Below are 25,202 nucleotides of genomic sequence, written 5' to 3'. Positions count from 1 at the left end.
ACGCTCATACCCCAGGGTAAGCATTACTTGCTGGACCAGTCTCTGGACAGACTCCTGCCTGCCATCTCCACCCCTGCTTCCAGACCCAAGACATTCATAAAGACATACCTCTTCTAGGCTCTGCCTTTGAGGCAATAGTATTACCCTTCCCCAGTCCAAGAACCTCCAGGTGAGATAGAGAACCTGCTTTCCTAACTAGCTAACATATATTCTGGGCCATAACAACAGTGTCTGGTACTGGAGAGATGGCTCAGTGGTTAAGAGCTCTGGCTGCTCTTCCACAAGACCTAGATTTGATTACCAAGACCCATGTGGTCGTACACAGCCACCTGCAACTCCAGTCCCAGGGATGTGATGTGCTCCTCTAGTGTCTGAGAGTACCAGGCTTGCATGAGGCACACATGCATGCATACAATATAACCACACACTTAAAAAACAATCAAATAGGCCGGGGGGGGGGTGGTGGTAGCAGATGACTTTAATCGCAGCATTCACGAGGCAGAAGCAGGCGGATCTCTGTGAGTTCAAGGTCAGCCTGGTCTACAGGGTGAGTTCCAGTACAGCCAGGACTACACAGAGAAACCCTGTCTCAAAAAAACCAAAATAAAGCAAACAAACAAACAAAAAACCTCAATCAATAGTGTGACAGGCTGAGAATGTGGCTCCGTCTGGTAGAATGATTACCTGGCAGGCAAAAAGCCCTGGGTTCAACTAGTAGCACCACACGAACCCAAGCCCTGCACTTGGGAGTTGGAGACAGGGGGTGAATTTCAAGCTTGCCCTTAGTTATGCGGCGATCGATCTCAAGGCCAGCCTGGCCTAAGGAGCCCTTGTCTCAAAGAAAACATCAACAACAAATATCAAATAATTAGGCAACAGCAACCAAGGTGCCTAAAGCCTGTTTATTCCACACCAACACTGCTCTAAGCCTGTGTTTATACTCACTCTCACACCTGCATGGGCTAAGTGACTCTGTGAGCTCCATTTCACAGAGAATGAACCAGCCCGTCTTTCAGTTAGCGCCACCTTTTTACACAAAGAGCCCCTGCTCAAAGTCCACGACTATTACCACATGGGCAAATTGTTCCTACCAGCCAGCTGCTGGAGGGTCGTCTACATGTGCACTGTAGGAGAGAAATCAGTGTAGGCACCAGGGGGCAGCATAAGACTGGCTTTAGCTCTTCAGCCTGGCCCTGAAAGGCAAGAAGAGATACAAAAATAAAGTTAACACACACCGACACCCTCAGACACCATCCTTCCACACATCCCTTGACTATCAGGTTTGGGGGCCTCGCTATCCTCCCCCAGCAAGAACTACAGAACAATCCTCCGGTTGTGGTGACTCAGAAGTGTGTGTGTGTGTGTGTGTGTGTGTACTCTAAGTGACTGTGTGCTGATGTGTGTGAGAGCCTGACACTACATGTATGAACGTGTGGATGTGTGTGCGTGTGCATGAGTAGCCGAACAAGGTGTGTGTGTGATTCTAAGTGGCTCTCAGTGCTGACATGTGTGCAAGCCTGCCGTTACATGTGTGAACGCGTGTGTTTGCGTGTGTGACTCTAAGTGGCTCTGAGTGCTGACATGTGTGCGAGCCTGACACTACACGTGTGAACGTGTGCTTGTGTGCGTGCAGTCTTGTGGCTAGGGAAAGTATACGTTTGTACTGGGTGTGTCTCCGTGTTTACTCCAGAAATAGACGGGCACTTTGCAAATTCACATACAAGCTTGGCCCCTAGGAATCTTCTGGCAACCCTCAGCGGCTATCACTAGGGTCTGAGGCTTGGTACCCGGTGTGGATCCCTTTCCCTTCCAGCTCCCCTGGAGTCTTCTAGAATTCTGAGCTAAGGGCTCCCCTCCCCCACTTCCTCCTTACAGCGTCACGGGACCTCTAAGGCGTTCCCGCCTAGCAAGGAGGTGAGCCTAGCTCTCGGGGCCGCGGGCTCCGGGCCACTTCTCAGGGTCCTTCACCGCAGGGGGCGCACGGCCCGGTGGGGTCAGCTGCCCCAGGGCACAGCCCCCCGGGGCCCCAACCTCCCACCCGGGGAAAGTTTGCACGGTAGCTAGGCGGTCGAGGGTGGCGTGCCTCTCTCCCAGATAGGAGCTGACTTTGCAGAGGAAAAAGTGGATCATTGTTAGGGGGCTAGAGGAGGAGGTCAGCCTCCTTGCAGCGAGTGACTCAGCCGAGCTCCAGCTCTGCCCGCCCCATCGTGCTTCCCCACCGGGCACGGCAGGCATACACGTTCACCCCACTTTCTTCCTCTTCCTCCTCCAGCCCACTTTCTCTTCTCTGTGTCGTCAGAGCTCCAGGGAGGGACCTGGGCAGACAGAGAAGCCGGAAACAGCAGGCCGGGGCAGCCAGGGTTTACAGTGAAGAGAAAGGCCTGGGGCCGAGTGTGTGTGTGTGTGTGTTTGTGTGTGCGTGCGCGCCTGTGTGTATGTGTGTGATGTGGGATGTGTGCGTGCACACACTGAGTTTTTAGGGCCGGCCCAGAACCCGCTGGACAGAGCTACAGACCCATGGGGCCCGGCAGTGCCCGCTGAGAGAGGGAGAAGACAGCGGAGGGGCTGCCAAGGTGAGGGGCTGTCTGCGGGCGAGCAGGGTGGGTGGGGGGCTTTGGGCAAACGTGGGGGGTGGACTTCGGGGCCTCCCGGGATCCTCCCCTGGGCGGGGCGGCTGGTGCCCTGGAAATGGTGTCTGCTGGTGTTAGTGGCTGGTGGCACTGGGTTTTGGCAGTTGCCAACTTTGGGTAGAGGCCTCCACACTCCCCTCCGCTTCCCCCGACGCTGCCCCTCCCGGGACACGGAAGAGTCTCGGGGCGGAGGGGCCCTCTGGGCCGCCCTCCCCCTCCCCCAGCCTGTCCCACCCCTAGCTGATGCCCGCTGAAAGGTTCCCGTTCAGGGTGTGGCTGGAGGATGAGCGAGACCCAGAGGCAGACCTCATGGTGCCCGGAGGAGGGGGGACTTCCCCCTCGCTCGGCGCGCACTGCTCGCTCGGCTGCAGAAAAGGCTGAGGTTTCCCCGTGGGAGCGAGGGCGGCCGGCCCGGGGTTAACCCTCCTCGTGCTGACCTGGCTCCACCTCCTCGCACCCTTCCCGCCCCCACCGCCACCGCCACAGGCACACATTGGGCAACTCAGAGAAGCCCTTGACTTCTGACCCTGGGGTCCCTCGGCCAGCGCACTCGGAGTGCAGGGGGACAGGCCACAGGGTAGCACCCGGGCCACCAAGCTTCTGAAGAAGGTCCTGGGCTGGCGGGCTTCCCCTGCGGAGGGGAGGGGGACTCTGGATGGCAACGCTGGCCCCGCCCCTTGCGGTGTGGCTCCGCCTTCCCCGCGTCCCTCCCTACGGGACTGAACGCAAACCGTGTCCTGGCCCCACTTGTAGACCTGGCCAGCGCCGTTACCGGGTGCTCAGGGGGAGAAAGACGGGCATCGTGGTGTCTGGGAAGGGAGGAGGATGAGACCTGAGTCAGTCTGTAAGGGGATTTAGGGGAAATGGGAGCTGCTGGTGGCTTGGAGGTCCCCAGTCCCCAGGAGGGTAAGGGTTGGGCCAAAGGTCTGAGCCCGCCAGAGCCTGGGAGCAGACAGAATAGAATTCTCCCTTGAAACTGAAAACAAGCCTTAAGTGACTCTTTAGGATGCCCCACCCAAAGGGGTGGGCAGATCGAGAGCGAAGAATGTCTGGTCCAGAGTCCTCAGAGTGGTGGGGGGGAGTAAGAAGTCGGGGAGAGGGAGAGAAAATCAAGATCGTTAGGGGTAGCAGTGTTCTGAGAAGGGGCCTCTTTTTCTTCAATCAGGGAGACCTTGGGGAGTTGAGAGGCTCAAGAAGCAGGAGGACTTGGGGACACCCGGGGAGTTTCCATCCATCCTCCTCCGCCTCTTCCTCTCTGAGAGGACACTATGAAAACCTGTGAACTGAGAGCCATCTGGGAAACCACTGAGCTACCCAGCCCACCTTGAGGCCCCTGGAAAAGAAGGGAGCTAGCTCTCTCTTCCTGCACCTACCTCCTCTCTCCTTTTTCTTCTCTTCCTGGTTTTTTTTGGGGGTGGGGGGTCATGTTACATCACTCTTCCTGGTTTTTTTGGGGGGTGGGGGTCATGTTACATCACTCTTCCTGGCTCCAAACTATAGGTTGGCCAATCCTGTTGTTTCTCTGCTCCCCTTCCCCTTCTTCCTGCCCTGTTTTCTTGAGGCATTGGGTTTCTGAGCTGGAAGGAATCCTAACAGCACAGTTTAGTGATTAATCCTCATGGAGATACAGAGACCGATTTCTACCTCATTGGCCAGTGGCCTTGGCCAAGTTAAATAACCTCCTGAGCCTTAGTTTCTTCATCTAGGAAAAAGGATAATCTCACACTTTAAAATAGACTTGGAAAGATGGCTCAGTGGTTAAGAGCATTGGCTGGTCTCCCAGAGGACCTGGGGTTGATTCCCACACCTACATGGCAACTCACAACTGTCTAACTCCAGTTCCAGAGGCATACATACATGCAGGCAAAACACTATTAAAATTAAATAATAGAAAACTAAAAAATTTGTTGTGAGTGGACAGGGATGTAGCTCAGGGATAGAGCACTTACGTAGTTGCATGCATGATGCCCTGGGCTTCCTCCCTAACCACCCCACTCCATACAAAACACACACACACACACACACACACACACACACGGCTTCCATAACCACACAAGGTTGTGAGGTTCCAATGAGCTATGATATGTCTATGGAACAGTGCACACCGTTATCTTCGTCATCAAGCTTGGTGATTTTGGCAGTGTTGGGCACCGAACTTAGAGTTTTATAGATGTTAGGCAGACACCTTTCCATGGTGGCTTCTTTCAAATTGTCTCATAGGATCTTAGAATTTTGAGAGTTTTCAGCGGACACCGTTAGGGTCCCGTGGCAGGGAGAAAGGAAGCATAGGCCCAGTAGAACCTTTGCCTTCCATAGTAGCCATCAACACTGCTGTGTGCTCCCTCCCTACCTATGGTTTTGCTCTCCATGGCTTTAGTTACCTACAGTAAGCTACGCTCTGAGAATAAGAAATGGAAAACGTAAAAAGGAACTCATGAATTTTAAAATTTGTTTAAAATTATGTTGTATAATTTATTCTATTGTTTCTTTATGTGTCCAATTTATGTATTAAACTTTGCATATATATATATATGGGAGAAAATATAATAGATATAAGAGCAGTTGCTGCATGCTGTTTCAGGCTCTCTCCATGGTCTCAAGTATCCAAAGGACACCTTGGAGTGTCCTTTCCTGACACTGGTGTCACAGAGATTGAGAACTAAAATCGGAGTCAAATGTGGTGGTACATGTCAGCACTTGGGAAGTGGAGACCAGAGAATCTTATGTCCCACACCTTTAAACCCAGCACCCAGGAGGCAGGGGCAGGCAGATCCTGAGTTCGAGGCCAGCCTGACCTGCATGGGGAGGCCCTCTGATACACTCAGAGCGCTTGCGTAGCATATACTAGGCCCTGCGTTTTTTCACGGCACCCCTAAAATTAAAATTGCCCAGTGCTTTCAGATGTTTAGAAGGAGCAGAGGTACCGAGCCATGTACCTGCAATCCCAGCATAAGAGAGGCTGAGACAAGAGGATCCCGGGAGCTCGGGAGCAAAGTGATCCACAGAGCCAAGTGTCTTTAAGCAAAACATCAGAGTGCCCTATTCATCAAAGCCCTCATATGTCACGATAAGAACTTCGAGTACACTCTTTTTACCCCCAGAACCAGAGCAGGTCCTGAGCCCCAGTGGACACCGCCTGTCTTCCCCTCTGTCTTGCATCTTCTTGTCACCCCACCCTCTGGCTGTCTTTCTTCAGGTTGGCTTGTCTGCTACTGAAGGTATTGCCCTGTGTCAGGCATTGGCCAAGGGAGCCCGTGGCCATGGGTATGATCAAATGATGGAAGAAAGGAAAGGTTACGGAAGAAGGCGTGTGATACCTCACACCCTAACTCAGCTCACTGGGACTTCATGAGAAACTAGAAGGAATCTACAGCTAAGAAAAGATGCAATGTTCTAGGCCCAGCAAGACTGAGGGAAGTTCTTGGCAGGGCCATCGTTAGGGAAGAGCGGCGGCTGCTCCACAAGCTAGAGTTTCTTGGGAGTCTCTTTGAATGGCCTTGCTCTCCTTTCCCAGGCGCCCTGCACACCCCAGACCATGGCTCTGTGGGGTCTGATTTCCAAGATGTCCCCAGAAAAACTGCAACGGCTCTACGTTGACTTTCCCCAGCACCTTCGGCATCTCCTGGCTGACTGGCTGGAGAGCCAACCCTGGTGAGTTCTGCCTCCCCAGGTCTTCCCTTACTCTCTTTAGCGCCCTCCTGCTGGCAGAATTCGGAATCGAGGACTTGTTAGTGTGTAGGCAAAGGCCTAGACTTGGCTGGGAGTCGGGGCTGGGACTGGGGCTGGGAGTGGCAAGCAAGAGGCTTGGGTGGCAGCTGCAGAGAACCACCGAGAGAGGAAAGGGCTCTTCGCTCTGGGGCGGAGGTTCAGAAGCACTGAGGGAGCCCTGGCCTGAGGCGGCCTGACCGTGATGTCCCCACAGGGAGTTCCTGGTTGGTTCAGATGCCTTCTGCTACAACATGGCTAGTGCCCTGCTCTCAGCCACTATCCAGCGTCTTCAGACCTCTGCAGGAGAGCAGGGGAAAGGAGGCCCCATTCTGCAGCATGTCAGCACCTTGGAGGTGGGCAGAGGGGAAGGGAAAAGGTTGGGGTGGGGTGAGCCCTGGATGCCGGAAGAAAGTCAGTTGGTTGGCAGACTTTGGAAGCAAATGGTATTCCTGCGGTTAGGCGCTAGCTGGCATGCAAATCGGTTTTTAAAGCATGCCAGTGTATGAGACTTGAGAGCCTGCAGTTAAGCTCTCCACCTCATATACAGAGTAGCGGGGAGGAGTTGGGTGAGGGAGGGGGCACGGGTAGGAGTGAACCTAACTGCTGGTCTCCTTCACTTCTATAGAGCATCTACCAGAGGGACCCCCTGCAGCTGGTGGCCATCATTAGACAAGTACTTCAAGGGGAGAAAAAAGCTGTTATAGAAGAGGTATTGTGATTGTTGTTCTTTTGGTAAGACTGTTGCCTATAAAACACAAACACGAGATTCAGCGCCCACGTGGAGTTTATTGAGAGAGGGGAGAGAAAGGGGGGTAGCTGGTGGCCAACCGAAAGCAGGGGAGAGAGAGAGAGAGAGAGAGAGAGCAAGAGAGAGGTGCGCTTGGCGTGCTTGCTTTAAAAGGGAAACTTGCCCATGTGTAACTGAGTCTCCTGGCAGCCAGGTAAAGCTTGAGCAGCCAGGTAAGTCATGACCTAGAGGAGACATGGACATGAGCATCCCGCCCATCATCAAGGGATGGGGTCAGCAGACTGCTGGTTCCCAACAGTGATACCCCCTTCCCATTTGTATTAGTCAGGGTCCTTGAAGGAATAAAACGTATAGAGTGAATACACACACATGCATGCACACACGTCTGTATATGCATACTTGTATATACATATACATACACACACATACGTACATACATACATACATATGGCTAATGGGTTGTCATCCAGCTAGTCCAACAATGGCTGTCATACAAGAGTCTACTAGTTGTTCAGTCCATAAAGCTGGCTGTCTCAGCTGGTCTTCTGTATACCAGTATACACCAGACTTGAAGTAGGCTCTAATGCCAGCGAAGGAACTGACTGCCAGCAGTAACAAGCTGACAAACAGGGCAAGTTTCCCCCTTCCACGTCCGTTATGTTGGCTGCCAGCAGACCGCGTGGCCCAGATTAAAGGCGATCTTCCCTAATCCCAGCACTCGGGAGGTAGAGGCAGGTGGATCTCTCCGAGTTTGAGGTCAGCCTGATCTACCCAGCAAGTTCCAACACAGCCAGAGCTACACAGAAACCCCATCTCAAAAAGCCCAAAAAAAAAGAAAAAAAATCCTTCACAGGTGTATCTAGCCACTTGGGTTTTAGTTAACTCCAGGTATAGTCAAATTGACAACCAACATGTCCACCCTTGTTAAGCTGACACACAATCATCTCTCCTTATGTCATGCTTAATTTCCAAATGAAAACAATACCCAGGTCATAATTATACCTAACATGATATGGGTATCCCATGTACAACCACAAACCCATTATACAATAGGTGGCACTATCCCTTGAGGGACATTTAGTATCTCAAGCTTAAATATTATAAGCACTGATAACTCTTGCTCTCACTTTTTTTTGGTTTTTTATTTTATTTAATTCATTTATTTTTGTTTTTTTGAGACAAGGTTTCTCTGGTTGTCCTGGAACTCATTCTGTAGACCAGGCTACTCTCAAACTCACAGAGATCCACCTGTCTTTGCCTTCCAAGTGTTTGTATGTGCCACCACTGCCCTGCCTTATTTATTTTTAATAATTTATTTATTTTTATTTTATATGCATTGGTGTTTTGCCTGCATGTATGTCTGTGTGAAGGTGTCAGATCCCCCTGGAACTGGAGTTATAGACAGTTGTGAGCTGCCAAGTGGGTACTGGGAATTGAATCCCGGTCTTCTGGAAGAGCAATCAGTGTTCTTAACTGATGAGCCATCTCTCCAGCCCCTTAGCTGGTATTTATAACTACCTTCCTTTACTACCCATTCTGTATTTCCTCCACTGTCTGCAAGCACCTCAGCAGGTCCTGGCTCTTTCCCTGCAGGAGTGACCCACACCTTTATTCCTGAGGGGTCTATGCCCTTTGTCATCCTGCCTGGCTTAGGCTGTTGTAGCTTCCCACGAACTTTAATCGACGGGTATGGTAGTACCAAGAGATGCCCTAAAGGATCTCCTACACTCCAGACATAATCTCTCTTACCTCCATTGTGGAGAGGCGATCCAATTTCCCCGTGGTAATCTGGATCACAGTCACCCCTCCTAACCCTGTTATTCCTTTCTTAGCCTGCTGGATTAGGGACATCGGAAGCCCAAAGTGGCCAGGGGGGATGTCTGAGCTTCGGGTCCAGCAGAACTTAATGTTGCAGTAACAGGAAGCAAAAATGTTCCTAGTGGGTCACTAGGAGTGTTAGTGAGTGAAATTACACTTTTCCAGCCCTGGATTCCTGGACCAGTGGATGCTAGCTGGAGCTATGAAAACTTAGGAAGAATATAAACTCAGAAAAGACTCGGTGGTCTATTCCAGGGTAACCAAAGGAAGTTCCTGGGGCTGGAGTGAACCCCAAACCAAGTTTAGGGTGGCTTCAGATAGAACAAGGGCTAAGAGGCTAGTTATACCAGGAAAATGAAAGGTCTTATCCTGAGGGGATTCGAGGAGGGGTAGAGGGGGGTGCAGAGGAATGGGGAGTGACTTACCTCTTCATGTCTCCAGTTCCGCCATCTGCCAGCATCCTTCCACCAGAAGCAGGAAGAGCTCAAGTTCACCACAGCCCTTGGGAGGCTTCAGCACCGAGTTCGAGAGACCCGCCTTCTCAGGGAAACTCTGCAGCAAGGGACCAAGGCTGGACAAGGTAGGGTCCAAGTCCCGGATCCCAAAGGAGTCTGGGGAGGGTTTAGACGTGACCTGTTCTTGGATCTCTGCTTCGAGTGAATCTCCATTCTTTTTACGTCCCTGACTTCTGCCCTTGCCCTCAGTGTCTCTGCACAGCTTGATAGAAACTCCAGCCAATGGCACAGGCCCAAGCGAGGTGAGTAAAGGATGGAGCGGCAGAGACGGGTTCCAAGTGAGTTGGAAGGATGGAGCTGATGGGCACAGACTGAGGTGTGGCCCCAGCTCAGGCTCCTCTCTGCTACTAGGACCTGAGCACGATGCTGCAGGGGGCAGTTGGGGACCTGGAGGCCACCCAGGCCATGGTGCTGAAAAGGATCCAGATTTGGAAGCGGCAGCAGCAGCTGGCAGGGAATGGCACACCCTTTGAGGAGAGCCTTTCCGGACTACAGAAAAGGTAACCACCGACCGGGCTGCTGGGATGGGAGCGTGCTGGGTGGGTGGGTACCCATCGTGTCTGCTGGAGAGGGAACTGAGGAGATGGCTCTGAAGAAAGCCAAGACTCACAGAAGCCAGTTCCTGTAGTTCTGGGCAAGGCTGTTCACGTAGATCCTTCGCAAGTAGCTCAGTCGAGGAGACACAGAGAGTGAGCCTCATTTCTCTGTTCAGGTCCTTGTCCAGAGGAATGAGGTGGCTCGCTTGTATGTTTGTATGGTTTTGGTTTTTCTTTTTGTTTTGTTTGGTTTGGCTTTTTGAGACAGGGTTTCTCTGTGTAACAGCCCTGGCTGTCCTGGAACTCGCTCTGTAGACCAGGCTGGTCTTGAACTCACAGAGATCCACCTGACTCTGCCTCCCTAGTGCTGGGGCTAAAGATGTGTACCACCACCCATCTGTTTTTTTGGGTTTTTTGTTTTGTTTGTTTGGGGTTTGTTGTTGTTGGGTTTTTTGTTTTGTTTTGTTTTCTGAGGCAGGGTTTCTCTGTGTAGTCCTGACTGTCCTAGAACTCACTGTGTAGACAGGGCTGGCTTCAAACTTAGAGATCTGCCTGGCTCTGCCTCCCGGTGCTGGGATTAAAGGCATTTGCTGCCACCACAAAGCTTATGTGTGTTTGTTTTTAAGACAGCATCTTCTACTATAAGATGTCCTGAAACTCACAATATAACCCAGGCTAGCTTTGAACTCACTTCATTCCCCCTGCCTCAGTCTCCCAAGTACTGGAATTATAGATGTTTAGTCACCCTGCCTGGCTTGAAAAACCTTTTTCTATTTGGTCTGTCTGGTGATGGTACTTTCCAATTTCCCCTAAAGCACACAGTCCCTCAGGCACTGGAACTGTAGGAAGAGGCCGCTGGGCTCTCCACAGGGAGTCTAGGACTTGAGAGTGAGCACCTCATGAGAGCCTAGAACCCCCTTCAGTCCACCTGCCTTGCAGCCATACTCCCTACCCACCCCGTGCCTGCTTGCACAATATCCTGTGTTCTGGGTTTGGGCTGAAGAACACAGCCTGGATTCTGTGCTCCCTGACACCCACCCCGGCCCCAGGTGTGAAAGCCTGGTGGAAATCTACTCCCAGCTGCAGCAGGAGGTGGGGGCAGCCGGCGGGGAGCTCGAACCCAAGACCAGGGCATCGCTGGTAAGCCGACTGGATGAAGTCCTTCGAGCCCTCGTGACCAGGTACTCACCATAAGCCCCTGCTTGGCTGTAAGCAGACCCCGGGGAGTAAAGGAGGCCACTAGGAGAGAACCCGGGCCCTCACCCCCCCCCTCACTCTTCCAGCTCTTTCCTGGTAGAGAAGCAGCCCCCCCAGGTCCTGAAGACACAAACCAAGTTCCAGGCTGGAGTTCGGTTCCTGCTGGGCCTGCAGTTCCTGGGGACCTCAGCCAAGCCTCCACTGGTCAGGGCCGACATGGTGACAGAGAAACAGGCTAGAGAACTAAGCCTGCCACAAGGGCCTGGGGCCGCAGTGTAAGTGGTGCTGGCCCTGGCCTGGAGAAGTTTGGTGAGGTGACAGCTGAGAGGAGCTGGGAGGAGCAGAGCCGAGGGGAGGAACCTTTGGAGCTCTGAGACTCCGAACTCATCTTAAAAACCCAAGGAGAGGGAGGCCAGCATGATGGCGCAGCGCGGTTTGCTGCACGAGCTGGGTGACAATGACTTGATTCCCAGAACCCGTGTAAAAGTGGGACGAGAGAACTGACTGCTAAAAGGCGGCGTCCCCTGACTTCACCCCCGACGCCATGGCCATGTACGTCAGCAGTGATAATAAAAGTTAAAAACAAACAGGGTCAGCGGTAGGATTCCTGCTTAGCACGCCAAGGTCCTGGGTTCAGTGTTAGCACTACATATAAATACACACAGACACACACACTCTCCACTCACTGGGAGAGGAAGACAGAGACAGAGAGGGACATGGAGAGCCAGGGCCAGTGGTGGTTGTCAGCACTGTTCCCCGAGGACCCAAGCTCCTCAGCACAGGTGAGGCGCATCACACAGTGACACCCCCGTCCCCTGCAGGGAGAGCACAGGGGAGATCATGAACAACACCGTGCCTCTGGAGAACAGCATTCCGGGGAACTGCTGCTCCGCCCTGTTCAAGAACCTGGTGAGAGGCCTAGGGTGCAGGAGGGCCATCTGCAGGCTGCGTGTGGTGTGGAAAGGGTGCCGAGGGCCCAGAGAGGAAGCCCCCTCAGGACCTTTGCGCTCAGGCTCCCCCATGCTCCCCTCTCCTCACCCTGGCAGCTCCTGAAGAAAATCAAGCGCTGTGAGCGGAAGGGCACAGAGTCTGTCACCGAAGAGAAGTGCGCCGTGGTCTTTTCCACCAGCTTCATGTTGGGCCCCAGCAAACACCTCATTCACCTTCAGGTGAGTGGTGACCCCTGACCCCAGCCTGCCGCACGCTGGGACCCGCTCCTCCACACACACTGGGACCCGGGTTCTCACACATGCTGGGACCCCATGTCCTACACACACACACACACACACACACACACACACACACACACCCTGGGACCCGTGTCCTCTCTCACACACGCTGGGACCCGGGTCATCCTCATGACTGCCTCATACCCCATGTTTCTGGGATAATACACTAGGACCAAACAGCTGAGAGGAACAGCACCTAAGGACATATCCTAAGAATGGCTTGTGTAGCAATCAAGGTATTTTGTTTGGCTTCGTTTTGCTTCTCAATTTTGTTTTGTTTTATGTAGTCTACATTGGCTTTAAACTCTTTCCTTTAAATATTATTATCAGTATTGTGTGTTAGGGGGTAGCATGTCCATGTCACAGTGCACAGGAGATCAGAGAACAGCCCTTTTACTTTTATGTGGGTTCTGCAGATCTTGGGTTCTGGAGATCTAATGGGTCACCAGGCTTGCCTGTAAACACTTCTACCCACTGGGCCATCTTGCTGACCCTCCAACTCTTTATCTCATTTTGTTTTCATTTTGCTCCTCTTCCATCTCCTCCCCCCTCTCTCCCCTTCCCCCCCTTTTTTCTGTAGTCTGGGCTGGCATTAAGCTCAAGGTCAAGACCTTGTGCCAGGGATTGCAGGCCTTTGCCAGCACACCTGCCTACCTCTTATCAGTGCTCAGGGCACTGAGCTAGTGATACACATACACACCCTTGTGTCCATCCACACTCACGCCAGGAACTAATTATAGAACAAGGCACTGTTTCCAGTGATACGCAAGCACACACAGTCTGGTGGTTTTGTCTTAGAGTTACCATTGCTATGATAAAGACCATGTCCAAAAGCAACTTGGGGAGGAAAAAGTTCATTACTTCTTACCTTTCCAGGTCATGTCTATCACTGTGGGAAGTTGCAGGAACTCAAGCAGGGCAGGAACCTAGCCATGGCAGAATGCTGCTTACTGGCTTACTCCTGATGGCTTGCTCAGCCTGTTTCTGTACACCAAGACCACTTGCCCAGGGGTGATGAGGGATGTCCTTCTGTATATATGTTTCTCTTATTGGTTGATGAATAAAACACTGTTTGGCCAATGAGGCAGGAAGATAGGTGGGACTAGGAGACAAGGAGAATTCTGGAAAAGGTAGGCAGAGAGAGCCTCCCATGGAGTCGCCATGATGCTTGCTGAAGGAGTAACAACGTGCCGGGGCGTTGCCGGGTAAGCCACAGCCTCGTGGTAATACATAGATTGATAGAAATGGGTTAATAATTAAGACATGGCTGGCCAGTAAGAAACCCTAAACATCGGCCAACAGTTTCATGGTTAACATAGCATCTGTGTGTTTATTTGGGGCTGAAGCGGCGGCAGGGCCAGCGGGGTCAGAGAACTCTCGTGGACAGGGTGACTTCACTCACAATAAGCTAGGCCCTCCGGCGTCAATCACTGATTAAGAAAATGCTCCACAGTCTTGCCTACAGTCCAGCCTTATAGAAGCATTTCCTCAACTGTGGTTCCCTCTTCTAGCTTGTGTCAACAGCAAAAACCAACCAGGACATATTCCTAGATAACCAGCCTCAGTTTACAGATGACTATGACATTGGGTCATTGATTCTGTAGTTTGCCCAGGTCACACAGCTTCTAGGCATTCAGATTGGTATCTGAGCCCTGAAAGTCCGGCTTTGTCCCACTGACTTGACTTGCAACTGCTTCTCCAAACCCTGCTCTTCAAGGACACTTGTGACTGACCCCGCTAAGGATATAAACTTCTTTCCTTACCCCTTAGGCCCTGTCTCTGCCCTTGGTGGTTATTGTTCACGGTAACCAAGACAACAACGCCAAAGCCACCATCCTGTGGGACAATGCCTTCTCTGAGGTGGTAAGGAAAGACCCGCAATGGGACAGAGGGGCACAGTGGATTCTTGCTTTTGTGCCTCTGAAATCTTTCCACGCTGTTCCTAACAGTTGTCTGGGCCATGGCCCCACTAACAGCTACTGAGAAATCACTATGTGTGTGAGCCAGTTCGCACAACAATGCTGTGAGAGGCAGCTCAGGGAATTGGGAAGGACGAAGGCCACTGGAGGGAGCTTGGCCATGCTTTCTCTCTGTCCCCTTACACAGGACCGCGTGCCTTTTGTGGTCGCTGAGAGAGTGCCCTGGGAGAAAATGTGTGAAACTCTGAACCTCAAGTTCATGGCTGAGGTGGGGACCAGCCGGGGACTGTTACCAGAACACTTCCTCTTCCTGGCCCAGAAGATCTTCAATGACAACAGCCTGAGCATGGAGGCCTTCCAGCACCGTTGCGTGTCTTGGTCACAGTTCAACAAGGTCACTTGCTTGCTCTTTCCATTTCCTACCCCAAGCTTTTCACCTCTGGCCACTGAAGACCTCTCTAGCCTCCGCCCAGGGATAGACTTTTAGGGCCTTCACAATGCCTCCATCACAGCGTGGCCCAGAGAGAAAACTCGTCCATTTGGTGACTTTTTCTGGCATCCCTCAGTTTTGGTCTGGGGCCCCTATCCATCCATCCATCCATCCATCCATCCATCCATCCATCCATCCTCTCTCTCTCTCCCTTGTTTTTAGCAGTGATTGATTGTGTGCAAACAGAGCTCTGATTTGAAAAATGGCTTTGACCTATTAAAAGGTAGTTATTGCAAAATCTGAGTGAAATCACGCAAGACCGTGTGTGCTGACAGCTCACTACATACCAGGCACAGCTTCACACTGTGTGTGTGTTAGCTTAGTCCATTACAATCCCTTATGGGTGGGTAGGTGCTATTTGTGTGTCTTTCACAGATGAAAAGCCTGCCTGTGCTTAGTGAGTTCCCGTAGTTTGTTCACGGTCTCACAGCAAGTGATATTAACTGAGATAGAAACCCAGATTTCTTTCTTTTGGTCTGTAGCTCAGGCTAATCTCAAACTCACTGTATAACCCAGGCTGGCCTTGACCTCAAACTCCTCCAGCCTTAGCCTCCAGCCTAGGTCCAGAAATTTGCCAGCATGAGTGCCCATGCCCAACAGGAGCCCTGTATTTCTGACTTTTCCTATTAGCTACTGAGTTTTCTGTCTCCAAAATGAGATGGCTCAGGACTGAATCGGTTATAAGGACGGAAAAGGGTGAGTGCCTGCCTCCACTGTTAGTCACATCCACCTAAACAGCTAGCTACCTTCCCCGGGTTCCTACTGTAGGTCATTTCTCTTTCAAACAAACGGAAGATGGGGGTTGGGAGGGTGGGGGAGAAGGTCATGTGACCAGAGAATGCCTGACTGAAAGGGACAGGGCAGGCCCCTTTGAGGACAGAGTTTAGCACAGTGGTTACAAGGGACTCCCAAGCTAGACTGCTTGACTTAAATCTCCACTCTGGCTTTGCGGTGATGGTGATGGCACATGCCTTTAATCTCAGCATACGCAGGCAGATCTCTGCTAGTTTGAGACCAGCCTGGTCTACAGAGTAAGTTTCAGGACTGTCAGGGCTGTTACACAGAGAAACCCTGTCTGGAAAAGCAAAACAAAAAAATCTCCACTCTGTCCTTTGCTAGCAATGTGGACCTTGGGAAGTCACTTACCTTTCTCAACAGCCATTAAATTGTAACGATGATTGTGTTATATCTAGAATTATCGTTATATCCAAATAAGTTAGCATACAGAAAAGGCTTAAGGGTTGGCTAATGTGTTCAAGGTAAGTGGTTGCCATTGATGAGCCTTAGATTCTCAATCTGACTCTCATACTCTCAGCTCTGAGCTAGCTCCATCCAGCTCAGTCCCCCCCCCCCTCTGCTCTTCTCCACCCTCCAGGAGATCCTGTTGGGCCGAGGCTTTACTTTCTGGCAGTGGTTTGACGGTGTTCTAGACCTCACTAAACGATGCCTCAGGAGCTATTGGTCAGACCGGTGAGTCCCTGGCCTCAGGCAGCCCCGTACCTGTACCTGAGGCCCCCTCACCAGCCACACCTGGGGTCCACATCCATGTCTCCTCCTTAACCCTGCCCAGGCTGATCATCGGCTTCATTAGCAAACAGTACGTCACAAGCCTTCTACTCAACGAGCCAGATGGGACTTTCCTCCTCCGCTTTAGCGACTCCGAGATCGGCGGCATCACCATTGCCCATGTGATCCGCGGTCAGGATGGTGAGTCCCCACAGCCAGCCCCGAGCCCACGCTGCACTCTCTTGGGCTTCTGGGGAAGGAAATTCCCTGGCTATCCTCGATGTTCACCCGATCTTTAGGAAGTTCTTCTTTAGGTCTGACTTCTTGCCCTCCTATGGTCTAACCTTCAACTCCCATGGCAATGGAGATGAGTGGGTCTTCTTCAGGCAAGACTTCCAGGCTAGACCCTCTCTCACATGCCATGGTGGTTGAGAATGGGTCCCGTGTGGGGCTGGGGGAAGAGAAGTTTGGACAGAGGAGTCCTCAGGGCCTCATTCCTCTTTCAGGCTCCCCACAGATAGAGAACATCCAGCCATTTTCTGCTAAAGACCTGTCCATTCGCTCACTGGGGGACCGAATCCGGGATCTCGCTCAGCTGAAAAATCTCTACCCCAAGAAACCCAAGGATGAGGCCTTCCGGAGCCACTACAAGCGTGAGCCACTACAAGCGTGAGCGGGTGGTTCTGGCCCCTCCTGTGGCCCACTTTCTCCCTGGCCCAGCCACACTTAACACCCCTCTTTGTGTGTTCCTGCTGCCTGTCATGCTTTGTGTGGCCCCGCCTCCACCCGCCCATCAGCCTTCCCCCTTCCCGCCTCCCTGAGAGTGGGGTTCACCGCAGTTCCTTCCTTCCCACTACAGCTGAGCAGATGGGGAAGGACGGGAGGGGCTACGTCTCCACTGCCATCAAAATGACTGTGGAGAGGTTAGTGCCATGGTGTGGGTAGCGGGTGGAGACGGGGCTGGTGCTTACACCTGCAGGAAGGAGTCATGTGTGCTTCCTTCCCTTTGCCAGGGACCAGCCTCTTCCTACTCCTGAGCCCCCTATGCCTACCATGGTGCCATCCTATGATCTTGCAATGGCCTCTGAGAGCTCCATGCAACTCAGCTCAGATATGGGGTAAGGAGGTTGAGAGGCAAAGGAGGGAGGGGCTGGCTCTTGCGGACAGGGTTTTCGGGGGAGGGGCCTGCATCAGGCTCTACTTTCTTCCCTCAGGTACCCGCCGCAGCCTCATTCCATTCACGCGTTTCAAACCCTCCCTCTAGAAGAGTCCATCGGTGTACTTCCAGCCTTCCCGGAGTAAGTCGGAGCCCAGGGAGGGTGCGGTGGGGCAGCATCCGATTGCAGGCAGTGGGCTTTGAGTCCCAGGCTCTGCGAACTGCGTATAGGTTACTTAGCCGCCGGCGATGATAATAATGGCATTCCCTACTGCACAAGGGCCAAGCACTTTTTGAGATTAATTCCACGAGTTTGTAATGTGTGGAGCCGAGCTGGGCGCTTACGGCAAACACTGTTAGTGTGTTCTCTCCTGCCTGTGAGATGTACGGTAACTAACTTGCTGTGTGTATGCATGAAAGTTGTGATGCTAGGGGGTCGAGCTCAGGACTGAACCTACGCCGAGTGTATGCTCTACCGCCGAGCCGCATGCACCACAGAGGATGTGGTGGTTTTTATCTGTTAATCTTCGTGATCCTTGGAATGGACCAGACTTTTTCTTCCCCCAAGTAGCATTACGCTGCTTAATCAGCTCTGAGTCAAGGGCTTTTCTGTCTTCCTGGGCGTTGATGTGGAGTGGGCCTGGGAGACAGAGCCATAGTTCAGTCTCATGAAACATTGGGCCATGCGGTGGTGGCACACTCCTTGAATCCCAGCGGGCGATTGGACACACCAACGCACACCATTTTTCAGGGGAAGAAACTGATCTAGGGTCACAGAAATGGCTCGCTTAAGGAATGTTAGTGAAATGCCAAGTCAGGGTCGGGCCCAGCCCGGGTGTAGACTCTGCAATACTCTTCCTCTGCCCGGTTTCTTTCTTCTTTTCTCCTTCTAGGCCGCCTCACCTGCAAATGCCCCCCAACATGAGCCAGATGAGCCTACCCTTTGACCAGCCTCACCCCCAGTAAGTGGCAAAACCCTCCTGACCCCACCATCTCCATTCTTTCCGTCTGCCCCCTCCTAATGTCCTCTTCTGACCCCTGGCAGGGGCCTGCTACAATGTCAGTCCCAGGAGCATGCTGTGTCCAGCCCTGAACCTTTGCTCTGCCCAGACGTGACCATGGCAGAAGACAGCTGCCTAACTCAGCCTGTGGGAGGGTTCCCCCAGGGCACCTGGTGAGTAGGAGCCTGGGAGTGAGGGCTGGGGAGAGTGGCTGCCCTGCCTGCACCAATATTTTTCCCTCTTCCTTGCAGGGTCGGGGAAGTGGGCCTAGGAAACAGAACCATCCATGAAGACATGTTCCCTCCCCTCCTGCCACCCACTGAACAGGACCTCACCAAGCTGCTCCTGGAGGGCCAAGGGGAGGCAGGAGGAATTGGGGCCCAGGCCCTACTGCAACCATCTGCTTATGGGCAACCTGGGATCTCAATGTCCCACCTGGACCTACGGACCAATCCCAGTTGGTGATCCCAGCTGGAGAAGCCCAGACAGAGCCTCTCTGTCTCTATGGACCTGCTCGGGACACCTGCTCATGCAGGCACCTCCCATCTCCAGCTGTTCCTTGGCCAGAAGGAAAGAACTGACTGGAAGGCATGGTGGCGGCATATGGAGCCACTGTACTTGTGTTTCCAAACACATCATGGGCCCCCTCTCCAGCACGGGGCAGGGGATGTTCAGACTCTGATGTAACAGGCACTGTCATGCCTACACCCCCCCCCACACACACACAGGGACCAGAAGACACAGAGCAGGAGGGGTCTAGGCAAGCACAGGCTAGGGTACCAGGGGCTCCTGTGTTGAGCCAGGGCCTGGGACACGCATGCAGAAACACAGGACACCACCTGCCTCCTCGGAGAGGGCATAGACCTAGAGGATTGAAGCAGGGGAGGATTTTGCTCAGATTAAAAACCCCAAATTCTTGCCCAAAAGAGGCTGTGACAGTTGAGGGTAAGCCTCACAAGAGCTAGGCTTGTGTGTGTAGCTGTGCCAATGTTTACCTGAGACATGCTAACCTACAGATGTCGCACCCGCTGATGACCACACAGGACATGTATCTCTGCTGTTTGCCTGTGTGACCACACATTTGAAAGGCTGAGTAACCCGATGCCGTTTTGGGAGTGTAACTACGTGGCTGTGACATGCATATAGATAGCTATCTATAGTCTTGGTAACTCGCTGCTTCCTGTTTCCTAGAGCCCGAGGAACTGAATGGGGGTACAGGCCTCACCGCTTAAAGCCCTGGGCGCTGTCTGTCTCCTGTTTTCCATCCACTGCCGGCTTCTCTCCATTCACACACCTCATGCCATCATTTACCTTCTTAAGGGGGAGGGGGTGTCATGGATCCTAAGCCATAAAATAAATTTTATTCCAAAATAACAAAATAAATAATCTACTGTACACGATCTGAAAAGAAAGACACTCTAAGAGTTCGACAGGTGCTGCTGGCCTGAGGCCCAGGGTCCAACCCAGGCCTCGAAGGGGCTGGTGGAGGCAACTATGGGGGACCCTCACACAGTACAAGAACGAACCGCTGGGGGTGTGCGGGGGTGATGAGGATGGGTGGGCAAACCGCAGCACTTGTTAAAAGAAACTAGAAGCACAAAGAAACGGGAGGGAGACCCAGTGTTGGGGGGGAATGGGTGTGTGGGGTGAGGGAGGGAGATGCCCAGCAGGCCGGAGGCAAAGTCCCCGCCCCTGAGCCGGGTGAAGGCGCACCTTGCACCCTCCTAAGTCCAGGCCTCTGCTTGTTATTGCTTGAAGCCCCACAGTCCTGTGCCCATGGGGCAGATGGGTGGCAGAAGGGCAGCAGAAGGATCCTTCTAGGGCGTTGACTGGAGTTCGAGGACGGAGACGTCTGGGTCCTGGGCCTGAGACACCCCCGCCTTCACTGCCGGCTGGCCTCGGCTTCCACTTTCACGCTGTTCCGACGACCCTCCACCAGGGCAGGATGAGGTCCTGGGGCCGGGCACCGGTCCAGCAAGCCCTCCTCGAATTCTGTAGGAAGGATGTGTGGGTTAGGAGGCACGGGCCGAAGCTGGGCCGATGGGTCGTTTTGAGTGAGGCCAGCACAGAAAAATGAGAAGGGCGCGCAGCTCCCTCCTATTTTGGTTGTGTGTAGCTCTCTGTCTCTCTCGTTCTCTGTCTCGCCCGCCTCTGCTCTGCTGGAATTTCTGGTTCTGTCGGGAGCTGCGGGGGCGGCTTGGCTCTGACCTCTGCCCCCTCCCCCTTCCCAGGCTCGGCCACCCACCACTCATCTCTGGCCCCGTCCCAGGCCTCACCTGCCCTGCAAGAGCCCCCTCTCCCCGAGGTTTTGGTAGTAACCAAATCAGGGGAAACACAGGAAGCTAGACTCCCAGCTTCTCCCTCAAGAAAAGCCCCCCCTCCAGTCCCCGCCCCCACTTCCCACCCACGCAGAGTTTAAAAATACCAAGCCAGGGTTGGTGGCTTTGTCTGCTGCGTCACTCTCAGCCCAGAGGCTGCCCGGCCCTCTGCCGGCCCACTCCTTTCCTATCCACACACAAAGCGCCCAGCTTTGGGCTCGTTGGCTTCCAAGCTGGGGAACCCTATCCCCGCGACTCCACACCCCTGCATCAGGCAGTTCTAGGCGGGCTTCTCTTACTGTTGACTCTGTTCACCTTCACCCCTCATTCTGTTTGCACCCCCCCCCAAAGATCCCCACCTGGGCCAAACGCTCCCCACCCATCGTAAACAACCCAGCAGTAGCTTGCCCCTGCTTAAAGTCTGGCTAGCTGGAACCCCTGCTACTGTTCTGACAATCCTATTGGATCCCTCTTCCTCCCCTCTGGTCCTAGAAAACCAGGGCCCTTGGGTGGGCATGGGGTGTCTAGGGACAGCACTGCTGGCTGCCTCACCTGCGAGAGGCGGCTTCGCAGGCACACAGGGGCTGAGGCGGCCCACGCGATCGTGGGAGACGAGGCGGGCGAGCCGCAGCCCCTCATCCATCAGTGTCTGCTGCAGGATGTGGCGGCTCCACAGCCCATGCGCTGGCAATGCCAGGGGCAGGTCAGCAGGGGGCGGCGTCAGCCTTGGGCACGACCCCACAGCTGTGGGCATGGGCACTGGTCAGGTCAGGCGGGGGCTGCCGCCAACGGTACCCACCCTCAACCGACAAGTCATTCCCATAGGCTCCTCTGCCCACATCCAGCCAGACCTCCCAGCCCTGCTCCAGGCAGTTGACTCCTGGCTCACTCCGGGAACCCACCCGCCCGCCCCCACCTCCTCCCTAAGCAGAAGTAATGCGCTCACCCTGCAAGTGGCCATCTAGGCTCTCCCCAGACTGACTGGCGCTGTCCTCCTCTAGGCTGGGGTGGTATGGGGGCGCATAGGACTCAGGGCCTGGGGGAGGCTGCTGGATTTCAGTATGACTCTGTTCCCCAACCTGTGGATGCCCACAATTGGGAAATGAGAACACAGCGAGGCAGTGGTTAGGCTTGGCTATTCTGCCCTGTCCCACTAACGCCAAACCTACCTCTTGTTTCAGTTTCTTCAGCGGTGGGCCACCTAACTCTTCAGGGGGAAGCCTAGGAGAATAGGGGAGGTGGCGTTAGGGAGGGTCGGTCCCAGGGTGCAGACAGAACACAGTCTGGCCAGGAAACCTCCAAGAGGCTGGCTGGATAGGCACCTCCAGTTCAGTCATTATGGTGGGGGGTTGGGAGTGAAGAGCAGGCCTCAGACAAGTTGACTTGGCACCAGAAGACCGTGGGTGGAGAGCAGGCCTAGAGCTGCCTGAACTAAGGGGGAGGGGGGCGTCCAACTCTGGCGGGGTTCCAACCAAAGTGGCCCAGGGAAAGGGGGTCTCACCTGGATCCCTTCAAGGAGGAAAGGTAGGTGCTCTCTCGGGCCACTTGGCGGGATAGCGAGAACAATTCCACCCTCCGAAGTAAGAGCGTGTTGTCCCTCATGCAGAACTGGGCAGCAGCCTCGTTGATGGTCAGCTGTGGTAAGAGGACACCAGTGTGAATCCTGGTTCTTTCTCCCTTCACCCCTGGCTTCCCCCCTTCACCACAGGGAGGGGAAGGGGAGGGGGAGGCCATCCAAGGGATGCTTGCTTTAAATACAACCCAGGACCTTCCTGAGGGGTAGAAGGGAGGGACTCAAAGCGGCCAACCAGGGCCTGCTCTGTGTCTGAGGGGACTTGGGTGGCCACGGGGACAGCGGTCCATAGTCTGAAGATGCAAGCATTCTCAGAGGCAAATGGGCTGACCCTCAGGAGTTCAGGGCAGCCCTGAGGACCTGCCCTCACCTCGTGCAAGCTGAGTTGCTTGCCCTCACGCCGTTTCGAGTCCAAGCGGCCATAGATGCTGCTGTACTTCCGGATCTCCTCCTCTTTCTGGCTGTCACCATCATCCATCTCAAAGATGTGGCCCACACTACGTGCCAGCTTCTTGTTCAGCTTCAGCAGGGATGTGACCTCTCCGGCATCACCCCTGGGGAAACTTCGGAAGATCCTCTCCACGCTCTCCACCACCATCCTTACCATCTCCGGTTCCAGGCGGTCTGCACCACCCCCAGGCCCACCTGCAGGCATGCCCACAGCTCCAGCCCCCTCGGGGACTCCTCCCCCTGCAGGTGGAGAGAAAGGGGGAGACCCAGCCTCCTCTTCTCCTCCTGCTCCAACATCAGATTCTGGAGTGCTCTGGCCCGGCCAGATCCGGGGATCCCCTGCCCCAGGCCCTCCAGGAAGTGGCGACAGCTTCTCCCCAAGTTCAAGGGGGCTCTTGGGGCTAAAACTTCGGGCGCTGCCTGCCTTTTCTCCGGGGCTGCCGTGCCCGTTGCTCATGCCCCCTTTCCGGGTACCCGCCGTCTCAGAGATCTTGAAGAGTGGAATGCTGGAGACGGGTACAGCAGGCACCGGCTGGCTGAACAGCCCAGGGTTGGTGGCCCACTCTCTCAGAGCCTTCTGTAGACGCCGGACATGGAGTGGTTTGGTGGCCATGCCCACAAGTGCCATGATTTCCAGGAACTCCTCCTCACCAGCTTCACACAGCTGCTGCACATCGTCCCCTCCCTGCTGGATGAAGGTCTCGTAGTAGGAAAGGAGGTTGGCACGCTGCAGGACCCGATACAGCTGCAGCTCACCCAGGGTGCGAGGCAGTGCCATGGTCGGGGCACTTGCCCTGAGAAGGAAGGGCAGGGGGGCAGTGAGTACAAGTGTCCGCTGGGTACCAACCCACACTAGCAATTCTGCTTCCCTGCCTCCGCCTCACCCTTCCTTTCCAATGCCTTCTCTGCCCATTGCCCAAGGCTGAGTACTCTGAGAACCGAGCATTGCTTAGAGGCACAGCAGCCGAGCCCGTGCTGTTGGCCCCCTATCTACAGCTACGGGGGGGGGGGGACCCTTACCTCATCTTTTACTCTGATCTTTCTGGTCTGGGGCAGCACGGCCTTGAACAAGGAAGGCCCACTAACACTTCCCTGAACCGACCAGACCTACTTTTCCCTAAGTCACAGTTCTCCCCTCTCCCCCTGAACACTCAGCAGCCTCAACACTGCTCCATGTAACAAACATCCCACATTACAGTTAACTTAGCAAGCCAGGGGCTGCTCCTCGCCAGGTGGCTGAGAGGGAGGGGTGTGGCCCCTTCCCTGGCTCTTCAGCCAACCCTCGGCCGGCTCTGCGCTCAGTTTCCTGGGAGTAGAAGTTGTCCACCCTCCGAGTGTCTGTCCCAACTTTCAGGGTGCCCGGTGCCCTCCAGTTGCTCCCGTCCTTTTGTGCGACCCTTCCCACTATTCAGCAAGCCCCTCTCTTCTCAGGCAGTGGGGGAGGAGGGAAGCCTCGATTGTTCTGCTCCGGGGCTCTTCTTCCCACACACGCCTACAGAGGCAGCGTCTGTGGGCGAAACCGCCTGGGGGCTCCCGCCTACTCTCGTCTCCCTTATTTTCCACCCTAATCTTCTGAAGAGAGTGCGGGAGGGGCTGAAGGCCTCCTGAGGAAGGGGCTGCCCACGGAAAACTGTGGTCATTTAATGAAAAGAGACGCTGAAGCACGCCCCCTTCAAGCCCCACAGAAGGCCCCTTAACCCAAAAGAACCCGGACCTAGGGATGGTGCCACCTTACAGCGACACACTGACGGAGCCAGCTAAGCGCCCCCACCCCTCGCTCTGCTGTCAGATCTAGGTCTGGGGCTTCTCCCTTCCCCTGGCGCTTGGGGACATTATTTCCAGAGGGGGCTCACGTGCCAGGTCATGCCCACTGAGCAAGTCTGGAATGAAAATAAGGCAGTACTCTGGCGTATCCAGGTTCATCAGGGTCTGTGCTTGCTCTCAAGGCTCCCTAATTCCAACACTTACCCCCTCTTCGATCAGTCTCCACCTCCCACCCCCATGCAGCCTCCCCACGTCCTCTTTTCGACCTCCATCCTCCGGACCCCATTCCCGAGTCCAGCTCCACCCATCTCCACTCCCCGACACCTCTTTTTGCCCACTAACTTGAGTCTGGGCTGCGGAGTCCGGCGGGTGTTATCCCCTCTGCCAGGTGGCTGCTCGGCTGTGGGAGAGGGCGCTCTGTGCATGGACGGCCAGAGCTCACCCGCGCCTCCCCAGTCGGTGCCCGGCGCCTGCTGCGCGCTGCGCTTTGCCTGGCGCGCGCGTCCCCGGTCCACCGCTGTCCAGGCTCCGTCCCTCCCTCCACGTCTCCTCTCTCCGAGCCTCCGCGCCTCTGTGTGCGCCTCTGCCCCCACCTCCCCGGCTGCGCTCGCCGCCTCTCCGCGCCTCCTCCCCCGCAGGACGCA

The 25,202-nt window shown here is 54.3% G+C and overlaps 2 protein-coding genes across 3 annotated transcripts; one reads left to right on the top strand and one right to left on the bottom strand.

Annotated features, from left to right (window-relative positions):
* Nucleotides 1–1,834: 1,834 nt before the first annotated feature.
* On the top strand, nt 1,835–19,853 carry Stat6 (signal transducer and activator of transcription 6). The gene is made up of 23 exons (XM_051176095.1): nt 1,835–1,914; nt 2,273–2,573; nt 6,145–6,281; nt 6,553–6,691; nt 6,964–7,047; nt 9,346–9,484; nt 9,609–9,661; nt 9,771–9,919; nt 11,005–11,136; nt 11,239–11,427; nt 11,974–12,061; nt 12,199–12,321; nt 14,152–14,244; nt 14,488–14,694; nt 16,166–16,260; nt 16,361–16,497; nt 16,803–16,949; nt 17,156–17,219; nt 17,310–17,414; nt 17,511–17,594; nt 18,346–18,414; nt 18,498–18,626; nt 18,705–19,853. The coding sequence occupies exons 3-23, from the start codon at nt 6,166–6,168 to the stop codon at nt 18,916–18,918; spliced, it is 2,556 nt and encodes an 851-aa protein (XP_051032052.1). The 5' UTR covers nt 1,835–1,914; nt 2,273–2,573; nt 6,145–6,165; the 3' UTR covers nt 18,919–19,853.
* On the bottom strand, nt 19,793–25,202 carry Nab2 (NGFI-A binding protein 2). Of its 2 annotated transcripts, XM_051176096.1 has the most exons (7): nt 24,901–25,200; nt 22,715–23,588; nt 22,273–22,406; nt 21,941–21,992; nt 21,718–21,850; nt 21,324–21,515; nt 19,793–20,445 (listed from the first exon to the last, which is right to left on the bottom strand). In XM_051176096.1, exons 1-7 carry the CDS (start codon nt 24,981–24,983, stop codon nt 20,336–20,338), a joined length of 1,578 nt encoding a protein of 525 aa, XP_051032053.1. In that variant the 5' UTR covers nt 24,984–25,200; the 3' UTR covers nt 19,793–20,335. The 2 variants fall into 2 exon arrangements, with proteins under 2 accessions (XP_051032053.1, XP_051032054.1); XM_051176097.1 differs by lacking the exon at nt 21,324–21,515 and having other exon boundaries at nt 24,901–25,202.

This window comes from Phodopus roborovskii, unplaced genomic scaffold (assembly GCF_943737965.1).
Source record: "Phodopus roborovskii unplaced genomic scaffold, PHOROB, whole genome shotgun sequence".
In the NCBI taxonomy this organism is placed as follows: Eukaryota; Metazoa; Chordata; class Mammalia; order Rodentia; family Cricetidae; genus Phodopus; species Phodopus roborovskii.
Note: the sequence above shows the minus strand (reverse complement) of the source record. Positions and strands in the feature narration are given on the sequence as shown.

What these genes read in the sequence shown, in the direction of transcription:
- Stat6 (XM_051176095.1), top strand. Translation starts at nt 6,166, where the DNA reads ATGGCTCTGTGGGGTCTGATTTCCAAGATGTCCCCAGAAAAACTGCAA. An exon ending in CTTCCGGAGCCACTACAAGC is followed by an intron (nt 16,950 to 17,155) that starts GTGAGCCACTAC and finishes TTCCCACTACAG; the next exon opens with CTGAGCAGATGGGGAAGGAC. An exon ending in CAACTCAGCTCAGATATGGG is followed by an intron (nt 17,415 to 17,510) that starts GTAAGGAGGTTG and finishes TTCTTCCCTCAG; the next exon opens with GTACCCGCCGCAGCCTCATT.
- Nab2 (XM_051176096.1), bottom strand. Translation starts at nt 24,983, where the DNA reads ATGCACAGAGCGCCCTCTCCCACAGCCGAGCAGCCACCTGGCAGAGGG. An exon ending in CCTAGATGGCCACTTGCAGG is followed by an intron (nt 21,516 to 21,717) that starts GTGAGCGCATTA and finishes CCATGCCCACAG; the next exon opens with CTGTGGGGTCGTGCCCAAGG. An exon ending in TGCGAAGCCGCCTCTCGCAG is followed by an intron (nt 20,446 to 21,323) that starts GTGAGGCAGCCA and finishes TCCTTCCTACAG; the next exon opens with AATTCGAGGAGGGCTTGCTG.